This window comes from Doryrhamphus excisus, chromosome 11 (assembly GCF_030265055.1).
Source record: "Doryrhamphus excisus isolate RoL2022-K1 chromosome 11, RoL_Dexc_1.0, whole genome shotgun sequence".
Taxonomy (NCBI): domain Eukaryota; kingdom Metazoa; phylum Chordata; class Actinopteri; order Syngnathiformes; family Syngnathidae; genus Doryrhamphus; species Doryrhamphus excisus.
The window spans coordinates 9,298,325-9,317,574 of record NC_080476.1 but is presented as its reverse complement, the minus strand read 5'-3'; the positions used below and the strand labels follow the sequence as shown (position 1 = coordinate 9,317,574).

The window sequence follows — 19,250 nt, the reverse complement described above, 5'->3', positions numbered from 1 at the left end:
GCAGCAGCAGGAAAAGAATGGCTATACAAAGGTTTTTCAAAAAAGTAAGTATTCATCACTGCTAGTAGCAATTAGTTAGCTCCAGCCCACAGTTAACAGCAGATTGAACCATGAACCAAGCATTTCCCATTTTACAAAAAATAAATTACTTAAATGGAAAAAAAGACGTATAGGTGAGTGTGAATGGTTGTTTGTCTATATGTGCCCTGTGATTGGCACCAGTGTACCCCGCCTCTCGGCCAAAGACAGCTGGGATAGGCTCCAGCACTCCGTGACCATCATGAGGATCAGCCTTTGGGGGCACAGCATCAGTTGTTGGGTTACTGAGTTGAGCTGATTCCACTATGATTCATTTATTAATTTAATATTTAAACAACTGAGTATCTTTACAAAATCTGTCCAAAAGTGGGAAAGTTATATCCCGGTTCTTGTTCATTATTTGTTTTTTGGATTTCCTAATGTCTACTACATTCATTCATATCCTGTGCATCTCCAGGGGGCTAAGCCCCCCCCGTCCTCAGAACCTAGTGACGCCCCTGATCAGAATGCTCTCCCAAGAGTTACAATGTGACTATTGTGTTCTTGGAGCTCTTTAAACTTGCGCTCAGGCAGCACAGACTAGTCCGGCCAGACAGGTCATGCAAGTCACTTTTGAGGAAATCCACCAGCATCAGGTAAGGAGCTTCAAATGTCCACACAGCCGTGAAAACGTTTTGAAATTTACATCGACAACCCTGTTTAATAAGTCTTTAAACAGTAGCTACTATTTTCAGAGTTTCTTGTTGTATAGTTAGGGAAGGTGTCTTGCTTTCAGCTCGTGTTGGCACCACGTTCACTAAGTCAACTGAGAGGTACAATGAATCAGTCATTACTGAATATTATCAAAAGTATTGAGACACCTGGCTATTACACATGCAGAAAGTAGAAGCGGAAAATATGCTCTGAAAATCCTAGTCCTATACAAAAATCTATAACATGCTGTGGGCTAAAGAAAAACAAACTATGGGCCTCAAGTTGCATGTGAGCTGGACTTTGGACACTCAGTGCTTCTCAAATAGTGGGGCAGGCCCCCCCTGGGGCAGTGCAGTGAACTGTCAGGGGGGCCTGAGGGGCAAGGAGGCCTTTCAATATTAGTACAGACCTGCCAACATATATGAATTTGTTGTACTGTGCAATTTCACCCTTGAATATACTTCACTATTCTCCATTCATTTTATATATATATATATACATTATATTTAATAGTGTGCAGGATCTACGGTAGCTTGGGGGATTCTCTGTCAACATGATCTGTGTTTAACTGCTAATATGCTTAATAGAATATGGATTACTGAAGTAAAATTTACAGGAAATCGTAAAATAATCCAAGACCAATTTGTCGATTCATGCTGTATCCCCTTTATATCACTAGAGGGAGCTATTTTCAAACAGACTGAGTACGACGTTGGACACCATCATGCTGGCTGATGTTTGCGCAACACTCTCCCCATCCAATCAGGAACTGAACTACGACCGAATTTCCCCTTTTGTTGACTTACAAGGAGACTACACAGGAGTAAATTGCTGAGTTGCCTGTCCAGGTGAGATACTCTACATACTTAAGTGGTGCAGCAAAATGGCCGCAGTGAGGCTGACGTGTTTTGTTTTATTTTGTGACGGTTCTCACCTCACTGGCTGTGTGTACGAGGGAGGACAGTCCACATGAAGATGGACGTTTCTCAGTGAATGTCCTTGGAAGGACTCAGAGGAACAAGTGTGCACAGTAAGCATATTTATCACCCCACAGTCGGGAGTGTTGTCGACCTTGGACAACAGACACGCATGACACTATTTATAATATAAACAGTGGTTAATACGCCACACAAATCACATGTATAATGAAATACTGGAGTCAAGAAATCTGCTAAGTAGGCAGCAAATGTCAACACAGCGGTAATGGACCTAATTTTAGAACAAATGGTGTGCTTGCTTCTAACTAATGGCTGATGTTTAACCTTGTCAAGTTAGGATGTCATCCGAAAAACAAACCAAAAAAGTACATGCTGTAAAAAGGCAGCTTTTGCTTGTGGCTGTTCTCTTTATAAAAAAAAAAAATAGCACTGACACAGATAAGCTTGATCCATCAATTTAAAAAAAAAAGGTTAGCGGTAAAAGTGCACACAATATCTCACTTTGCTGTGTTCTGTATGAAAGGCTCAGACGGATAAGTGCCGACTATTACACAAGCAACAAAAAAAGCTGGCAGTTATTAGAGGTAAGGTGCTCATTACATTAGGGAGCAGCTAAAAAAATCATTTTTTAGTCTATTTTCCTGGCACCAATTGTGAAAAGACACATTGTCTTTTATGAGGTATGAGGTATGTGGACCTGGAAACCATCAGTTGGAATCAAACAAATTTAGAATTTTCCCTCCTGTCATTCACACTAGTGACATGTTTGATTCAGTTTTTCTTGAAAATATAAACTGAAATTTTACCTCAGTTTTTTATACAGTATCGCACATAACAAACATGCAGTTGTCACGCATAAGTAAGTATACAAACAAAGCATCCTACATGTTGCTGACTGTGTATTTTCTAATGAGTGTGATGACTCAACGGCAGCAATTTGATAGAATGTACGGAAAGTCGGCAGCAACAATCATTTCCATTCATCCGTCATGTATAATTATTGTGTGAATGCCCTCTTGGCTGACGTTATCCTAAAAATTAAAACTGATTAAAATTAGGGCTGCACGGGGATCAAGTGGTTCGCGCGCAGACCTCACAGCTAGGAGACCAGGGTTCAATTCCACCCTCGGCCATCTCTGTGTGGAGTTTGCATGTTCTCCTCGTGCATGAGTGGGTTTTCTCCGGATACTCCGGTTTCCTCCCACATTCCAAAAACATGCTAGGTTAATTGGTGACTCCAAATTGTCCATAGGTATGAATGTGAGTGTGAATGGTTGTTTGTCTATATGTGCCCTGTGATTGGCTGGCGATCAGTCCAGGGTGTACCCTGCCTCTCGCCCGAAGACAGCTGGGATAGGCTCCAGCACCCCCTGCGACCCTCGTGAGGAAAAAGCGGTAGAAAATGAATGAATGAATGATTAAAATTAAAACTGTAATTACTCTCTATAAATTGTAGTTTTTGTTAGTATATTTGCTCGTCTGGAACGGATTAGATTTACATTATTTCCTATGGGAAAAAAATGGCCTTGTTTTTGTACATTTCGGTTTTCGTCCAAACTTTTTGAACACATAATAACAAAAAACAGCAGTATAGATACAAAGATATTAGTTGTTATTTCTGTAATATTGCAAACATGGTTCTAAAATGTCCAAAAAAGACACAATTCCCTTGTAATACAACCACTGTAAGGCTATAATGATCACCCGTTTGGGAAATGTGGTCCAAAACGTAAGCAAGAATCAAGAACTCAAATGAAACAAAGGCAGTATAAAGTAGCTTACTAACCTTACACTATCATAAATATTATGCACCAAATAAGTCAATTTCTGTGCTCCAGGATAGATTAATTGGGGTCATTTTTAGAGTCAAATGTACCTTTTCCAGGGTTAAAACAGGCTTTGATATGTCCCCAAGTTGTAAAAGTCAAGTGTTGGTGTTAAAGAGCATTACATTTGAGTGGGACAACAATAATAACCTTCCATAAGCTCCAGTTGACCACTACAATGCATTTAGCAGCCAGCTCACAGCTCCAAGATGAGCATGCGTGCGTGTGTGCGCGCCCCACGCTGCACACACCACACACGGGGAACGATGTGGAGGTCAGTTTGTTTTTTTTTTAATACGGCGACAGCAGACACGGTCCTCTTTTTTTCATTGCACGTCTCCATTTTTGGATGGTTGAGGGGGGGTGGCGGTGGACAAGTAAGGTTTTAAGAGCCGCACTGTTGCTCTCCTTGCAAGCCGAGCCGGAGATGCTCCTATAAGCTCCATGTGCACGGAGAAAGGTACGTGGTCACACTTGTCCCATCGCGTGCACCCGCACTGGGAGGGGGGTACGGGGGGGACGACTTTCTATTCTGTGTCTGCTTCACCCTTCATCATCATCACCACCATAATCATCACAATGGTTGTCCTCTGCGGGGAGCTCGGCAATGCAGTTTTTGGAATATTCACATATTTCACGCAGCCTGTGAGTGGCACTGCATGAAAAGGGGGAGTGGGGGGGGGGGGGCTTCACCCTCACGCATGTGCATGCATCTTAGTTTATTCTGTATTGTATTTCTTTAAACTGCTATTAAAGGGCACAACGACAGAAAGGATGGTTCTGATGAACAGCATTGTGTCAATACTGTCATTATACGTCTATGAATGTTTATTTGAAGTCAAGTTATCCACAGAGGTTTACTGACTGTATACATCTATACAATTTCCAAGCCCAAAATAGGTGCAGGTATGTTCCCAATCTGAGTAGACCCAAATGACAATCCATTGTACACCCAAAGGTACCCGTACGTTGATACTCAAAAGATAAACTCTCTAATGAGCTCCACCAAAAGATACTCTGTGCTCCTGCAGTGAATTGTCCTGATTAAAATAGTCGACTTCATAAAAAGCCTGACAGGTGAGTTGACGGAAGAATGACAAGTATAATGGAGAGGGGCTCAATTATGATGAAGTAATATCAATCCATTCTATTCACTACAGGGATGTTTTTTTGAAATGGGGTTAAAATGTGCATGAAAGTCTAACAATATGTTATAAATGTTGCTACTTGTTGCTGAAGAAACAACCAAAATGAAGATTTGTTTGTCAAAAACACACACACACACAAGAAAACCAAATTAAATTATTCAGATTCTTGATTATTTTTGGGTTTTGTACCATATTTTCTTCAAAAATGTAACTTCTATGATCTAAAAACAAATTCTAATCATGAAACTTTAAACTCATGCTCAAACGCCTTGTCCCATTTAACATTGTTTTGTTTTTTTGCATCCTTATTTGGTCATTTGTCACTAGGCGGATTTCCTTTAGTACCATTCAAACAGACTCATGCATTCCCATATGTTAGAACCATAGCTCCTCCGTGCTGGCAGCATTCATGCAGCTCCAGATCATGATGCTACACCATGCATGACTGTAAAGACTCAATTACTTTGGTACTCACTTGTGTTGCCAGATATTTAGACAGTAATGGCTGTGAGTCATTTTCAGTGGATGGTAATTATATACTGCTATACAAGTGGTACATTGACTACTCTGAAGTGTATCCAACTTTATTTTCTAATGTATTGCCCTTTGAAGTGATATATTGTAATAAAATACTTGCTGAAATGGGAAGGTTGTACCCCAAAGCAGTACATTATTAGTGTAATCTGCACCTTGAGTAGTACTGTTTTTAATAACAAAAACATTGGTGGAGTGTTGGGTAAGTTACATACACGAGGAGCTTGTTTGCCGTGTTAAACTTGCAAGACAAGCTTCACAATAACAGCTGCTCTGTCTTACATGTAAAATGGACCTTAAGAGAAATTTCTATGATACACATATAGCTGATTTCCTTGCCTTAGGCTTGATTGCTGTTGCATCCCTCCCTCACTCTTGGTCCCGCCTTGTCTACCTTCCACTGACGGTGTCATGTTTTTCTGCCTCCCCTCACAGGTTAGATACTCAGTCACCAGAGGGTCATCACCACTACAGCCATTCTCCTCCAGGCTCTCTATATCAGTGAAGACAGCACAGAAAATAATGTCACTCTAGAGGAACTGCGAGGAACCGATAGAAACGTGTGCAAACGCTATAAAGATGTGGGGCGGTCATGTTGGAGAGTGGGTTTGAGGAGGAGGAGGAGGAGTGCTGACCAGGCTATGAGTGCGTCCCAGAGGGCGATCCTTCGGATGCTGAGTTGAGTGACGGGAGCTGAACCGGAGGCTGACAGAGGAGCCGTCATGGGGCTTGGACAGTCCAGCAAGTCTCCCATCACGGGTGACACAGATGAGGGTGAGTGTCAACTTTAAAAACTTCATCTGTCTACTTTTGTGGCGCAACTGGTAATTGCCGCAAGGTAAATAGGAAATACTAAAGTGAAGGCAAATAGAGATACAGAACACAACAGAAGAAGCATTCTTGTACAGTAAAACACAGTAAAAGTCCTTTTTTACATGGGATTGAACCTTTGGAGGTGAGCATGTTCAGGATGTTGTGATGATTGGATCTAAAGATGGCTCTCTTTTCTCTGAAAAAACCATTACTGAAACCATATGGCAACAGCACTGCACAGCATGGTTTATTAATACATCAATATAAACAGGAAAGAGACGGGACTAGGTGTTTTTTTTTCCTTGTATTCATATTTCCTGGAACACTGATTATAATGATTCAAGCCAAAGGTTTTCAAAGTGTGACACAGATGAGGGACTCCACAAAATCAATACATCAGAATAATCAGAAAATCTAATTTTTAGGATTTGGGGAAGATTCCACTTATAGTATGTTCTCTCAGGGCGCTGATGTCGACAAAAGCAAAACTGCATTCTTTTCTCTTATTGCTTGAAAGCAAATCAAATCAAGTTGTAAGTCACACAAACAACACTCATCATTCACAATCCATTAAAAACTGACAAAAGCATACATTCTGGCGAAATTATACGTTTCAGAGGGGTCCGTTCAGTTGCAAGCCACAACCAAAACCAGCTCAGTAGCGCCTTAAAGTACAAAATATTCATTCATTTTCTATCGCTTATTCTCACGAGTGTCACAGGCGTGCTGGAGCCTATCCCAGCTGTCTTTGGGCGAGAGGCGGCGTACACCCTAGACTGCCTAGATCGCCAGCCAATCACAGGGCACATATAGACAAACAACCATTCACACTCACATTCATACCTATGGACAATTTGGAGTCGCCAATTAACCTAGCATGTTTTTGGAATGTGGGAGTACCCGGAAAAAACCCACGCATGCACGGGGAGAACATGAAAACTCCACACAGAGATGGCCGAGGGTGGAATCAAACTCAGGTCTCCTAGCTGTGTGGCCTGCGCGCTAACCACTTTTTCACAATTTACACGTCATCATGTTGATTATGACAAGATTTGCAGGTGCCATTTTTCAGGGTTTTGAGTCATTCCCAGTTTGCCATTCGTATTATTTTTGGTTTGAGTGCTGATACAGTATGCTGACACATTATTTAAAGTCAAACACCCCCCCAAACAAACACACACCACCCCCTGCCATCATCAAATTACTGCACCCACTAATGAAACCATCTCCTTTTTAACTGGAGGCAACCTCTATCCAAAAGGAATTCATTAATCATCGGCGAACCTCACCGCTGCTTAGTCATCCTGCATACCGCTCGGTAAAAATGTCACTCATACAAAAGTCTTTACCTTCTACCCTTGAGTTAATATACCTCCTCCGACTTGTCGCAGCGAGTGGCGCTTTCACCGAGGGCGCTCTAAAAGCAGACACATCGTTTTGAATTAGATGAAAAGCCCCTCACGCTGGAAAGGAAGTAATCCCCTTCGCTCACGTCAGAAACAGGCAGGCTTGTTGTTATGAGGTCGACGTAAGCAGAAGGGAATTTCTTCACTTTAGTTTTTATTGTTTGACACTGCGGTGTGTGGCTTTTGTGTTCCTTCACTGCCTCGGCAGTACGTGGCTCTGAGGACAGGCAGGAATGTAAGAAGACAGTAAAGTGAATAGCTAAAAAATGTATATGCCATAATGTTGCCAGGGAAACAGCTCCTCATCTTTTGTGTTGACTGATTTATTGCTTTAAAGTATTAACTCAAATAGCGGCCTCAGCTCTAGTAGACGCTAGTGTCCCCAATTAATCGCAGGGTGCCCATTTAAATAAATAAACATCATACTGCAAATAGATGCCTGATATTTTCCCTTTAGAAAAAAATCATTAGGCTGTAATTACCTTCACTGTCACACCTGATACCACCATGCGTCACAGTAGAGGTCCTCACCACAACCAAGGCCGCCTGGAGAAAAGCTGAGAACCACACTGTAGTTCTGTAGCAAAGTGAAGAGCATCAAGTATTAAAAAAAACTATAAAGGTGAACAGAAGGCTTTTAAAGTGGATTGTCATTGTCTTGCCGTATATGCCAGAAGAAAAGATCTATATAAATGCAATGTAGTATTGCTGCCACTGTGTTAAATTCCCAAGCAGAACTTGTAGTACTTCTATGTTTGATCAAAGTTATTTAAAATTTGTCCGATTAAACACTGCATATCAAATCATGTAATAGTAGAGTCTATTTCGGATGATTTTGCGTCAATACAGAATGGGTGTTGGACAGTTTACGGTGAAGCCACAGTGTGTGACAGTGAACCATGTCAGGACATGTTGATCTCCCATGAGAGTCATTTGTGTATCAAAGGCGTCCCTTATGTGCTCCAAAGGTTTTCCACCTTGTGTAACCAGGCGACTGTGCTTAAAGCGGCTGTTTACTGCTGATTGTTTTATTCGCCTTAGTTCGCCACATGGACCCATGGGTTCTTTGTTATCGGGGTTATCAGAGCAACAATGTGAGAGTGAAATACATTTAATTACCTTTAAACATTTATCTTGAGCAAAAAAATCATTACTGAACAGGCAAAATCTGGTCAAAAATTGTAATTGTATAATCAATGAATTGAAAAATGTACAGTTAATCCATGTGATCGATATCAGTATCGGACAATCGGAATTGGCAGCATAAATCCATGATCGGAGCATTTCAGAACAGGTTTATATGGGCAGTTGTTGAATCTGAGCATTTTCACATGGACCCGGATGAGAATGGAAACAAGAAGTTAAAAATCAAGTGAGTCCAATTGCTTTGATTCAACACTCAGTAGATAAGTTTAATAAAAAGAAGGAGGACCGCTTCTGTAGACCACTCCCCTGTCGGGACCAGTAGATCGAATTGGGCATTAAACAGTCCCGTAATACTGTTTAATTTCCCCAAACAGCGCAATGTGAGCTTTGGCTTTAAGCCTCGCTCTTATCCAGTAGATGGTTAGCCATATAGCTGTGTGTCCGACACTGGATGCCTTCCTGCTCAAGCTTGACCAGGTCAACAATGAACATGGCATGCACCTCATAGGGGCATAGCAAATGAATAGCACAGACACCAGGTGCATTCAAGGACATCAGGTCTGATATAGATGACACTGCATTGTTGTTCCTGTCATTAAAAGAATCTTTGAGTTGCTTTTGTTCACTTTATCCTTACAAACAGAAGGCAGCTCTTACAATATAGAGGATCTTTGACTTGCATTTTTGCAGTAAGTCATTAAAAACATATGAAGTCATGTGACTTTGACTTTTTGTATGATGTTCTGACTGCAATCTTTTTTTTTTAGAGTGCATGATGAAATACTACAGTGAGGATTACACCAGCACAAAGAAAAAAAAAACTTTGTCACATCCTAAAACAGCCGATAGGCAGATAGACTCATTCAGACTTTTCAAACAAGATTAGCATGTGTCAATCAAATACTAATTGATGAGCAGTTTGATGGGTGCAGGGCTGTCAATGTGTCAATTCCAGTCATGTACAGATTGCAGTCATTACACGCTCTCTTACTCATGTGTCCATCATTTCACACACAGCATTAAACCCTCTTGCCGGAACACGACGACGGCCCCGCACCTTTTTTCATTTGGAGGAGCTCAGCTGTCTCTGTAAAAAATAAAAAATAAAAAGCCATCAAGCACAGAATACCAAAGCAGCTCAGCGGGGCAATGATAATGTTGATATGCATTGTGTGTCGCTCTCTGTTGTGATGTAAACAGAATAATGCGTGTGTGTGTGTGTGTGCACATGTTTCCTTGTAAATCAGGCCGTGTATGGTTCCTATCGCAGTTGAGTTGAGTACGCACTGAAACGCAGATTGGAAGGAAGTGCCGGTGACTAACAGAGCACAATATTAACTGTCAAATCCAATAGATGTGTGTGTAGATCTCAAGACTGAGAGGGGTGAAGTCCATGTGTCTCGTGTACATTTTAACCAGTTGTGTAGGTGTGGGGTGTGTGTATAGTGTAAGTGAATGGTCAAATGAGTACAGTGAGTGTCGAGCAGCAGTTCAAACCCCAGGAGAGCTGCAAAGAAGGGGGGGGGAAACCTTTCCTCTTTGTCATGGTAACCAGACACAAACAGCACATCCGGTTTCAAATGGCAACGCTCGCTGCTGGTTAATGGATGAGAGTGAAGTGTGTGTGTGTGTGTGTGTGTGTGTGTGTGTGTGAGAAAGACAGACAAAAAAAACCAACATAATATATATTCTGATGAGTCAACAGAGCATTCCATAACAATTTGTTTGCAAAAATTCTAAACCTATTAGTCTTATATTTCATTAAATTAACTCCTGTCATATTCTTTTTGTCCTCACAGTCAATTTCGACCACTTCCAGATCCTCAGAGCAATCGGAAAAGGAAGTTTCGGAAAGGTAAGTCTATCATTTTTCCACATATCACAATAACAACAAAATAATTGCATGGTCCCAATACAACAAACTGACCAAACAGACAATTTCAACCCCTTTAGAGTATTTCTTCACATTAAAAATGACATTTTCTCAATTTAAAATAATATACATAAATATAATATACAAAAAATGTGAAGGGAAATATCACCATAACTGCTTTTTCACACAGTGACAAATCCTGGAATAAGATAAGTACAAATATGACATCAGACAGCAGCACTTGGTGTGATATATAAAATTGTTATCCTGATACGTATGTTAGAATATAGTCAGTATGAGTAAAGGTATCAGTATTTGTAATCTGTTCAATCTTAATGATAATATTCTGAACTATAAGGTGAAAAAATGTACAATGGTTCTTAAAGTTTATCACAAGTTTTCCAATTGCAGTGGGGATGCAGCTTTCAGCACCCACTGCCACATACATTTGCTACATTGAACCATCGTTTAACAAGCCAAAGCCCGAGCTAGCAAAAACACATCATTCATTTTGTCATGAACGATATTGGCGCCAATTCAGTGTTATTGTATACAATCTAGAGTTGGCACTTCTTTTTTAATTGGAGCTGTGTCGTGTATAGGGTAATAATTCACATTAGCATTTAACACGCATGCAATGACTTGCAGCAATGCAGAGAGCGGCTATACACCGCATCAACATTCTGTCTGACAACAGATAAGCAGTCTAATCACAGTACATGGCAAGCTGCTCAATGGGGGGAGTGATGTGATCAGGGTCTGGCTGATTAACTGTGCCAGATGCTCTAAAGAACACTCTCTTAGATAGCAGTAATCACCGGCTTATTGGCGCTGGTAGCACGATCGGACCGTGAATGAATATGAGGTATCTATATGCAGATGGTAATCAGGAAGAATAGGTCTGAATTTCTTTGGGAGAAAGTGTTTAACGGCACCTGTTGGATTGAATGTATACATTTCTTTGATTCTCAGGAAATAGTCTTAGTCAGCTCAGCCTTGGTTTTCGTACTCGCCAGATTTTGTGGGATCCCGTTTTGATGGAAAATCATCGGAAAAAAGTTTTTGGTGCAAAAAAATAAATAAATTTTGCCTTTTTTTGCCCTTACCCGAGTTTATAAATATGTCATAATTAGGACTGTCAAATGATGAAAACCATTAATCGGATTAATCGCAGATTAATCACAATAAATTATCATGGCGACTCCAAATTGTTTATAGCTATGAATGTGAGTCTGAAAATCTATTTACTTACTAACACTAATTTCTGTGGCTGCACGGTGTACCAGTGGTTCGCAATTATTTTCGAGTTGGTACACTATAGACAGATTCCGGCCATGTAATGTTAATGGAACGCACACAGAATGATGAACAACTCAGTTTTTGTCTGCTTTCTTTTTCCAAATAGCAATGTGCACCATGCCGTGATGTTCAAGTACACTGCGTATTTCACAGTGTTAATGTGCTTTTTATTATAGCGGAAAAATAACCCAACTTGACGTGAAACAAAGGCTACATCTGTTACAATAGGATTGTACTGTTAAGGTAGAAAGCGTTGCAAGACAACGTTTTAACGGAGACCCATAACAAATAGTGAGCCAGGCCAATGTGTGTAATGATGATTGTACCTGCTGCCGAGGTCTACAATAAAGTTCAATTGAGCAAGTATACAACTCCAACCAACCACTCTTCAGAGTTTACTTTGTAATGGACTAGAGCAGGGGTCGACAACCTTTACTATCAAAAGAGCCATTTTACCCCCTCGCCCACCTGCTGCAAACAGCTTATAAACCTTTAAAATGTTTAATCCTTCTTAATAATAGACTACAACAAACATAAGTGCAGTGCGAATGTGTAACGGTATTAGAGTTGTGATAATACCTTTGTTAAATCTCGCTACCCGACACCTCAAGAAATGTGCAGCAGTGACTTGACAGCCATCTCTGTCACGTCTCAACGAACGCACAAATGGCGCATCCTCTTCCAGTCCTTGCACTCATCCAATCACCACTCTGAACACAGCCAGGATGCATTCACAGTCTTACAGAAAATCTGATATTTGTGTGTTAAAAAAAATATTTGAGCATTTAAAAAAAGGAGGCTGAAGAGTCACAGGCAGACCCAGAGCTGCGGGTTGCCAACCCCTGGCAATGTGGCTCTTCTGTCCCCGTCCACTCATCACCAATAAAGGTAAAAGTGATTTTAAACACATTTAAAAGTAAATAGGTTATTTGTTCATATTTGAAATTGTTTCAGTTTTCTCTAATTTCATGACAAAAACCAAGGTTCCGCTGTTTTTGGGTCAATGTATCAACCGTGGTTGCCATATATTTTGAATGATTTATTGATTCCATCATGTCAGCACAGAATTTGAACTCAACACTGAAAACGTTCTTCTCAGGTATGCATTGTGCAGAAGAAAGACACCAAGAAGATGTACGCCATGAAGTACATGAACAAGCTGAAATGTGTGGAGCGCAACGAAGTGAGGAACGTCTTGAAAGAACTTCAGATCATGCAGAACTTGGAGCACCCTTTCCTGGTCAACATCTGGTTGGTCTGCCTTTTCCTTGTGTTGATGTTTTGCGTCTTACATCTGAATCAGTAAATTGAGAATCAGAGAATTGGAAGAAAAAGTCTTTTGTGGTAAATTGTGAAGTAATATTTGAATGTTTCAACACTGCATTGTTGTAGTGATGCTGTCCATGACTTGAGTGAAAGCACACGGAAAATAGAGAATCTGCCATTAAAAGAAGGCAGTTCCCTTCGTCTAGGACTGAGTCATGCGCAGGAAGGACAAACACCCACAACCCTGCGTTCACGTCATCCTTTGAAGTCGCTAAAAAGAAAAATGTGGTTTGCTTGCTGATCTCGAGCTTCACATTTTTTGCATCCCATTTGCTTCACTGAATGCAAGGAAACGCTCCCCCTCTCATCGCAGTCTTATTGAAATCATCAAGATGAGTCATCGGCGACTTTGAAGCAATGAGCATTGAGCACCTGGAATCCCAACATGGAGGTGCTTGACATGTATGCCTTGTTACATTTCTCTGTCTAAAAGGCATCATTAATTCTTGATAAGCACACCTACTCCGCCATCAAACAGAAAGGCAGAGGAGGGAAGAACTGGCATGGCTGAGTAAAAATGAATAACCACCCTAATCCCATGCTGTCTTTTTGCACCATATGAGCACACTTAGTTTTTATTTATTGCTGTTTTGGGTTGGGAAAAACACAATAACCCTTAAATTATTTGCTAGTCTTCATATTTTTTAACAACATTGCACTCGTCTGGCAGAAGCCATAAACAAGCAGACACGAACGCACAGCAAAAACAGACAATAAGGATAGAAAAGGAAAGCAAAAGCGTAAAAAGAGACATGTGAACTGCAACAGACAATGACAGCACTTTGTGGCATGCCGCATCGGGCATTTAAAAACAAGCTGGAAGTAAATTCTTTTGGCACTATAAACTCCTCCCAAGGGAGGAGTGCTTTCCTCTGGAGATGTGCTTGGGTCAGCGCCTTGCCCGCTCGCCCACTCTCTGTGTTGTGTTGAGCTGGCACATGTTTGTCCTGAGTTAAGCACTCAAGGTTAAAGAGAGAGAAAATACCTGCAGCCGAATCAACTGGACAGAACAGAACTGCTGTATAGAGTTCATCTTCATTTAAAACACAAAAGGCTTGTTTTCTATCCATTAAGGCAGCATCGACAGCATTACGTCCTCATTTTTCAAACATTTTTTGTGTTAAATTCCAAGTCCATTTCTAGATTTTCTTGAGTTTAATTTCACGCTTCAACTATTTACAAGAGCTGGTCAGGTTAGGTAGATGACCTGTGAATAGCATCATCATAAGTATGTCACATAGGTATAAAAATATATAATATTTGTACCAGAGATTTGAAAGACATGCATTTTTAGCATCATAATCATCATAAGAATGGTCAAACAGTCATCCGTTCTTATTTTTAAACAATATGTTCTCAAATAATCTAAATTTGACCAAATACAATCCTCACTTTGTTGTTGGTTGAATTGTTAAAACACACAAAATCATACATTCCATGGTAATCTTAAGAATGAGAATAATTAACCCTCATTTATCACGTTTTAGAGGTTCCAGACACAACCGTGATAAGTGCATTTCCGCAAACTAGGATTCATTATAGAAAACCTGACCTTCTAAATATGCTTTTTAACGTTAGAGACCGCTAGGTGTAAAGTAACACCCCTATAGTCACCTTTACACTCGTATTACCAATATAGCAGACATAATAAGAGTAAATAAGCCATGTAAGACGTAAATAAGAGTGTAGACCAGTGTACAATATTACTTATCATTGACAGCACATTTGAATAAATCTTCTGAATGCTTTATGTATTTTTTTAGCCATTTTATGCTTGAAACAATCTGTAAAATTTGCTTCAATATGCAAATTTTTAAACTAATATTAGGCCATATTCAGCCATGAAACAGCGTGATTTATTAATACATTTTTGAAACACTGATAGAGTGAAGCTACAAAATTTGAAGTGGCAAGAGACGATTTACACATAAAGCTGAAAACTGCCGTTCTATTCAAACGATGATTTGGAGCGCATGTGCATTATGTTTGCTTCCAACGTGACATTGCCAACTAATGGCATGTACTATATTAGAGGTTTTTCAGTCATATTTGCAGGTCAAATGGTCTGGTTTTCTTTGTGAAACTTCAGAACAATTCAAAGAAAAACCTGTTTTTGTGCTGTTGTAAAACATTTCATTCTCACGCCTATTAAGCCGAACCTTGCTGACAAATATGAGCTATTGTAATGACATTGCGTAATAATAGCAGGACGTGCTATTCACTGAAACTTAAAAGCAAAAATTGCTTCAGGGGGGCCGTTAAGTTCACTTTTGTATCAGCAAGTCTTTCAGCATTTTTTTCCTTTTAATGCAGACTTTTTTTTTAATCTTCATTCATGCACGGTACAGTGCCTCATAAAAGCATCGACATTCGGTCCCTTAAAACATCCAGAAATACATCTTATATGTACACAACTGAATTTTAAATCTGTCACAATTGTACTCAATCACCTAAAATGATACAAACAAATATTTACTGTATATGATTTGCAGAAGTTCCTTGCTCATGTTAAAAAAAAACGGCATCGATTTTTTTTGGGGGGCATTTCTGCACATCTCCTGAATATGTGAGCCCAGGCAGAAGGTGACATAGACGGACGGTAGCCGTCGGTCAAGAGGAGGTGTTAGGTGATGGGGTGTGAGGACCGGCTGACAGCACACGACCCACACATCAGGCTGAGTAGCAGACAGCTGTGTCCCTTCAACAAGGGGCTTGTTTGGAAGGTTGTTTAGAATCAGTCAGTCCATGACGCTTGAAAAACTTTGAGTAATTGCCCATTTTGACATCTGCCTTTTGAAAAACCTGCCTTTAGAAATGACCACAAGAACCTGGATGGATCTCATCCGTGCTGTGTAAGATGGACAGAGCTGTAAAGTTATCATGTCGTTGCTTGTCTTGCTGACTCATGTGTAGATGTCAATGCAGTTATTGATCACTGTCTCCAGTACAATCTTGACTACACATAATATTAGTGCTGATACCCAATAAAGTGTCATGTATGCTCTATGGGCGGTTTGCAGCCCGAGGCTTGCTACTATTGGCCCGAAGCACATAGTGGAAATAAAAGTCTGCTGTTTGCCACCTCAATGTCATGTGTAAAAGGTCTGAGGCTGGATTGGGGAGCCCTTGAAGAGGCCTATGTATGGCGGCTCAGAATTTGGTGCTGTTTTGAATACACAAAATGTCCAGGTTCACTTGGTCCCCCATAAAAATCTGTGTCTCTGTTCTGTATAACTGGAACCATCATGGAAAAAAGGCGGCAAAATGCTGTTTTTTTTATAGGCAGGGTAAAGTGTGCATCAGGACGATGAGATCACCCCATCTCAGGTTTTAGATTTTTGCAAGTTTTGTGATTCCTGATTTAATTCCTTCTAAACTAAATAGACAGTAATGTAGTGATAAAGTGTATTGTGTTCTACAGTTTTTCTATTCCATTTGAGTGGGAGAAACAGAGTCCCTTGTAAGGACATTAGCCTGTCAGCCCCTGTGGGTTCTGGAGACTTCCATTACAGAAGTGGCCTGCGGTGCCTCTCTAAAAGCTCCATGCAGCATGCGCTCCCTTAGGATTGGCCGCCTGCAGGCCACAAAGCGGTCACATTCAAACACATGTGAATCAGAGCGCTGAAAGAGACAGAAGAACAGGGACGGTTCCAGGAAAACAAAACTAGCTTAGTACCAGACAGAGTGCTTATCCGCCATACCGACTGATGTTCTGTACACACAAAGGCAACAAGCAACAGCTGCTAATGGATGTTCAAGAACATGTTTTTAGCCTAGATAGATGCAGCTGGGCGACTAAGTAGTGCCACTGTAGAAAATCATGACCAATGCTTTGCTGTTCATCACAATCAATTCCTAGAAAGGACAGGGAAACAGAAACAGGATGTTGTTTTCTACTCAAAGGAGCAGTTTTACATGGAAGTGTTTACATTGCATTAAGGGACTGCTTGTCTGTATTTTTTACCAACACAATATTGTACACCTATGTTTTTTAATTGCCTTTGTCTTCATAGCTACCATTTAGACCCAAATACATAGTTACCCTGAATACACATGGTATAAAAAAGACTTTACTCACTTACAAAATGCAAAAAGAAGAAATGGGTGACAGACTCTCATCAAAAGTGAAATAGGCTGTTCATCAACTGATCAAAACATCAGACATCACAACCTTTAAAAGCCAGACTCTTGGCAAAAAAACATGGTGTCATGTTTGTGAACTGCTCCACAGTTTGCCTGATTGTTGCTTGCTTCATTGCTCCCTATTAATAGAATTAAAACATTTAATTTTTTGGCAACATTTACTGGTTTGCATGTATTAATCCCTATACCCCCAAAATATAAGTAAGGAAAAAAATACCTTACATATGTATCAATGGTTCTGTCCCTATGTTTTTCCTCCTCCAGTCCTGATCAAACAAGCCATAATATTGGATATATATGAAGGTTAAAAGTCCATAATTTTCCATTCAACGCAGTTGATCAAATGACTGTTTAATGGAGAGAGCGTTTCCCTGCCAAGTACGGAAGTAAATGACTCATTTGTGTCCCCTAAATGCATGTGACGGAAGCTTCTCGGACTCTTTATGACCTTGCCTAACTGGGTTACAAGGTATTTACACTCTATAGATGAAAGATAATGAGATAGAAAGAGATCATTAAGGCTAGTTAATGGAATGATTAATACGGTGGAACATCTCCAATAAGGACACACCACTGATAACAACCTGAGCATGTTCCCTAGTGTTGGTACTTCATATATTAAGCTATTGATTTTGTTTTCTTGGAATTCTCTGCAGGTTAGTGCTATACTACAATGAAAGGAGGAATTATATAAACATGAGGAAAGCATTGACAGTGTTTTAATGCAACTTTGCTGGTTTCCTGTAACACACCATAATTGTCACGCTATGGTATGGTTTGTAAAGGTAGGAAAGTATGTAAAGTATCCTCTTTCCAACCTTGGCCAGATGTCTTTCCGCTCTGTGAGGCCAGTCACTTGTTAAGTGGCCTCAGCATTATCCGAGCCCTGATAAACAATTTGCTGTCAGCTCAATCAATCACCACCCATCCTTTGCAAAGTATAAAACCCTCAGTTCATCAGGGAACACCAAAATGATGGGAACCTTAAAATCAACGCTCTCCGGTGTCTCAATAATGCCACTAATTTATGCAAGTGAGAGAAGCTTGACATGTAAAACGGATGGCAATCATTGCAACAGCAAAGCAGTGAGCTGCATGCTGATACGGACTTCCTCCCTCTCTGTCTTTAGCAGTCTGTATGTCTGATGACAGCGTGTACTGTACAGTATTAGCACCCAGACATTGACTTTTACACAAAAATAGATACCGACGAACATTGTAGCATATAAAACAGAGTGAAAATTGAATTTTCCATTGAGGAATGAAAATGATTACCATCTACAGTAATCCCTTTCCACTTCACGCTTCAAATTTCCCATTCCAACACGGCTTTTCAAAAATATGGCTTATTATTTGTTTAAAAGGATGCATATTTATACAAATGTTTACATATTCTTTGCTTAAATTAATCAAGGCGGCTGCACTGACCGATACCAGCAGATGACATGGCAATGTTCAATGTTCCACTTGCAGGTATTCTTTCCAGGATGAGGAGGACATGTTCATGGTGGTGGACTTGCTCCTGGGAGGAGACCTACGTTATCACCTCCAGCAGAACGTCCATTTCTCCGAGAGCACGGTCAAACTGTACATCTGTGAATTAGCCTTGGCCTTGGGTTACCTGCGCAGCAAGCACATCATACACAGGTAGGAAGTTTACTTGTTGATTACCCACCCTTCTAAGAAGATAAGGCGTAATTTCAGTATTTTCAGATTACTGTGGAAAATGGTTTTATGTCGTTAATCCCTTCCAAAATGTCAGTCAAAAACCGAAATGCACAAAAACGTAATTATTTTTCCCATAAAAAATTATGTAAATCCAATTAATCCGTTCCAGACACCCACAAATATTAACACAAAACACATTTTATAAAGATAATTATGAAAAGACAACGAAATACATATAAATGACAAATGAAATTTCTAAATGAACATTTAACATCACTTTTCTTTTATTGATGAAGACAATAAGTAAACACAGAGGAGTGGAGGAGGCAGTGGAAGATTCTGTCACAAGAGCCTTTTGAGAATGAACTTACTTAAGATGATCAAAGGTTTCCCTGGAA

General features: G+C 40.2%; 1 protein-coding gene and 1 long non-coding RNA gene across 8 annotated transcripts in view; one reads left to right on the top strand and one right to left on the bottom strand.

The window, feature by feature from the left end:
- Window positions 1–550: 550 nt before the first annotated feature.
- Window positions 551–19,250, top strand: part of stk32a (serine/threonine kinase 32A) — a 38,404-nt gene continuing 19,704 nt past the window's right edge. For 2 of the 6 annotated variants that reach the window (XM_058088238.1, XM_058088243.1), the window contains exons 1-6: window positions 551–674; window positions 1,412–1,762; window positions 5,614–5,952; window positions 10,343–10,398; window positions 12,815–12,966; window positions 18,658–18,831. In XM_058088238.1, the coding sequence (XP_057944221.1) occupies window positions 5,901–5,952; window positions 10,343–10,398; window positions 12,815–12,966; window positions 18,658–18,831 (434 nt within the window). In that variant the 5' untranslated portion in view covers window positions 551–674; window positions 1,412–1,762; window positions 5,614–5,900. Of the gene's footprint in view, window positions 675–1,411; window positions 1,763–3,737; window positions 3,957–4,056; window positions 4,142–5,613; window positions 5,953–6,358; window positions 6,368–10,342; window positions 10,399–12,814; window positions 12,967–18,657; window positions 18,832–19,250 lie in introns of those variants that run through there. The other 4 variants (XM_058088240.1, XM_058088241.1, XM_058088242.1 and 1 more) reach the window with 4 other exon arrangements.
- The window catches only part of LOC131138895 (uncharacterized), a 31,757-nt gene continuing 17,718 nt past the window's right edge, over window positions 5,212–19,250 (bottom strand). Inside the window, exons 5-6 of one of the 2 annotated variants that reach the window (XR_009132158.1) lie at window positions 18,613–18,805; window positions 5,212–9,630 (exon numbers count right to left, since the gene is read on the bottom strand). This is a non-coding gene — a long non-coding RNA (uncharacterized LOC131138895). The remainder of the gene's footprint in view (window positions 9,631–18,612; window positions 18,806–19,250) is intronic. The other variant, XR_009132160.1, reaches the window with a different exon arrangement.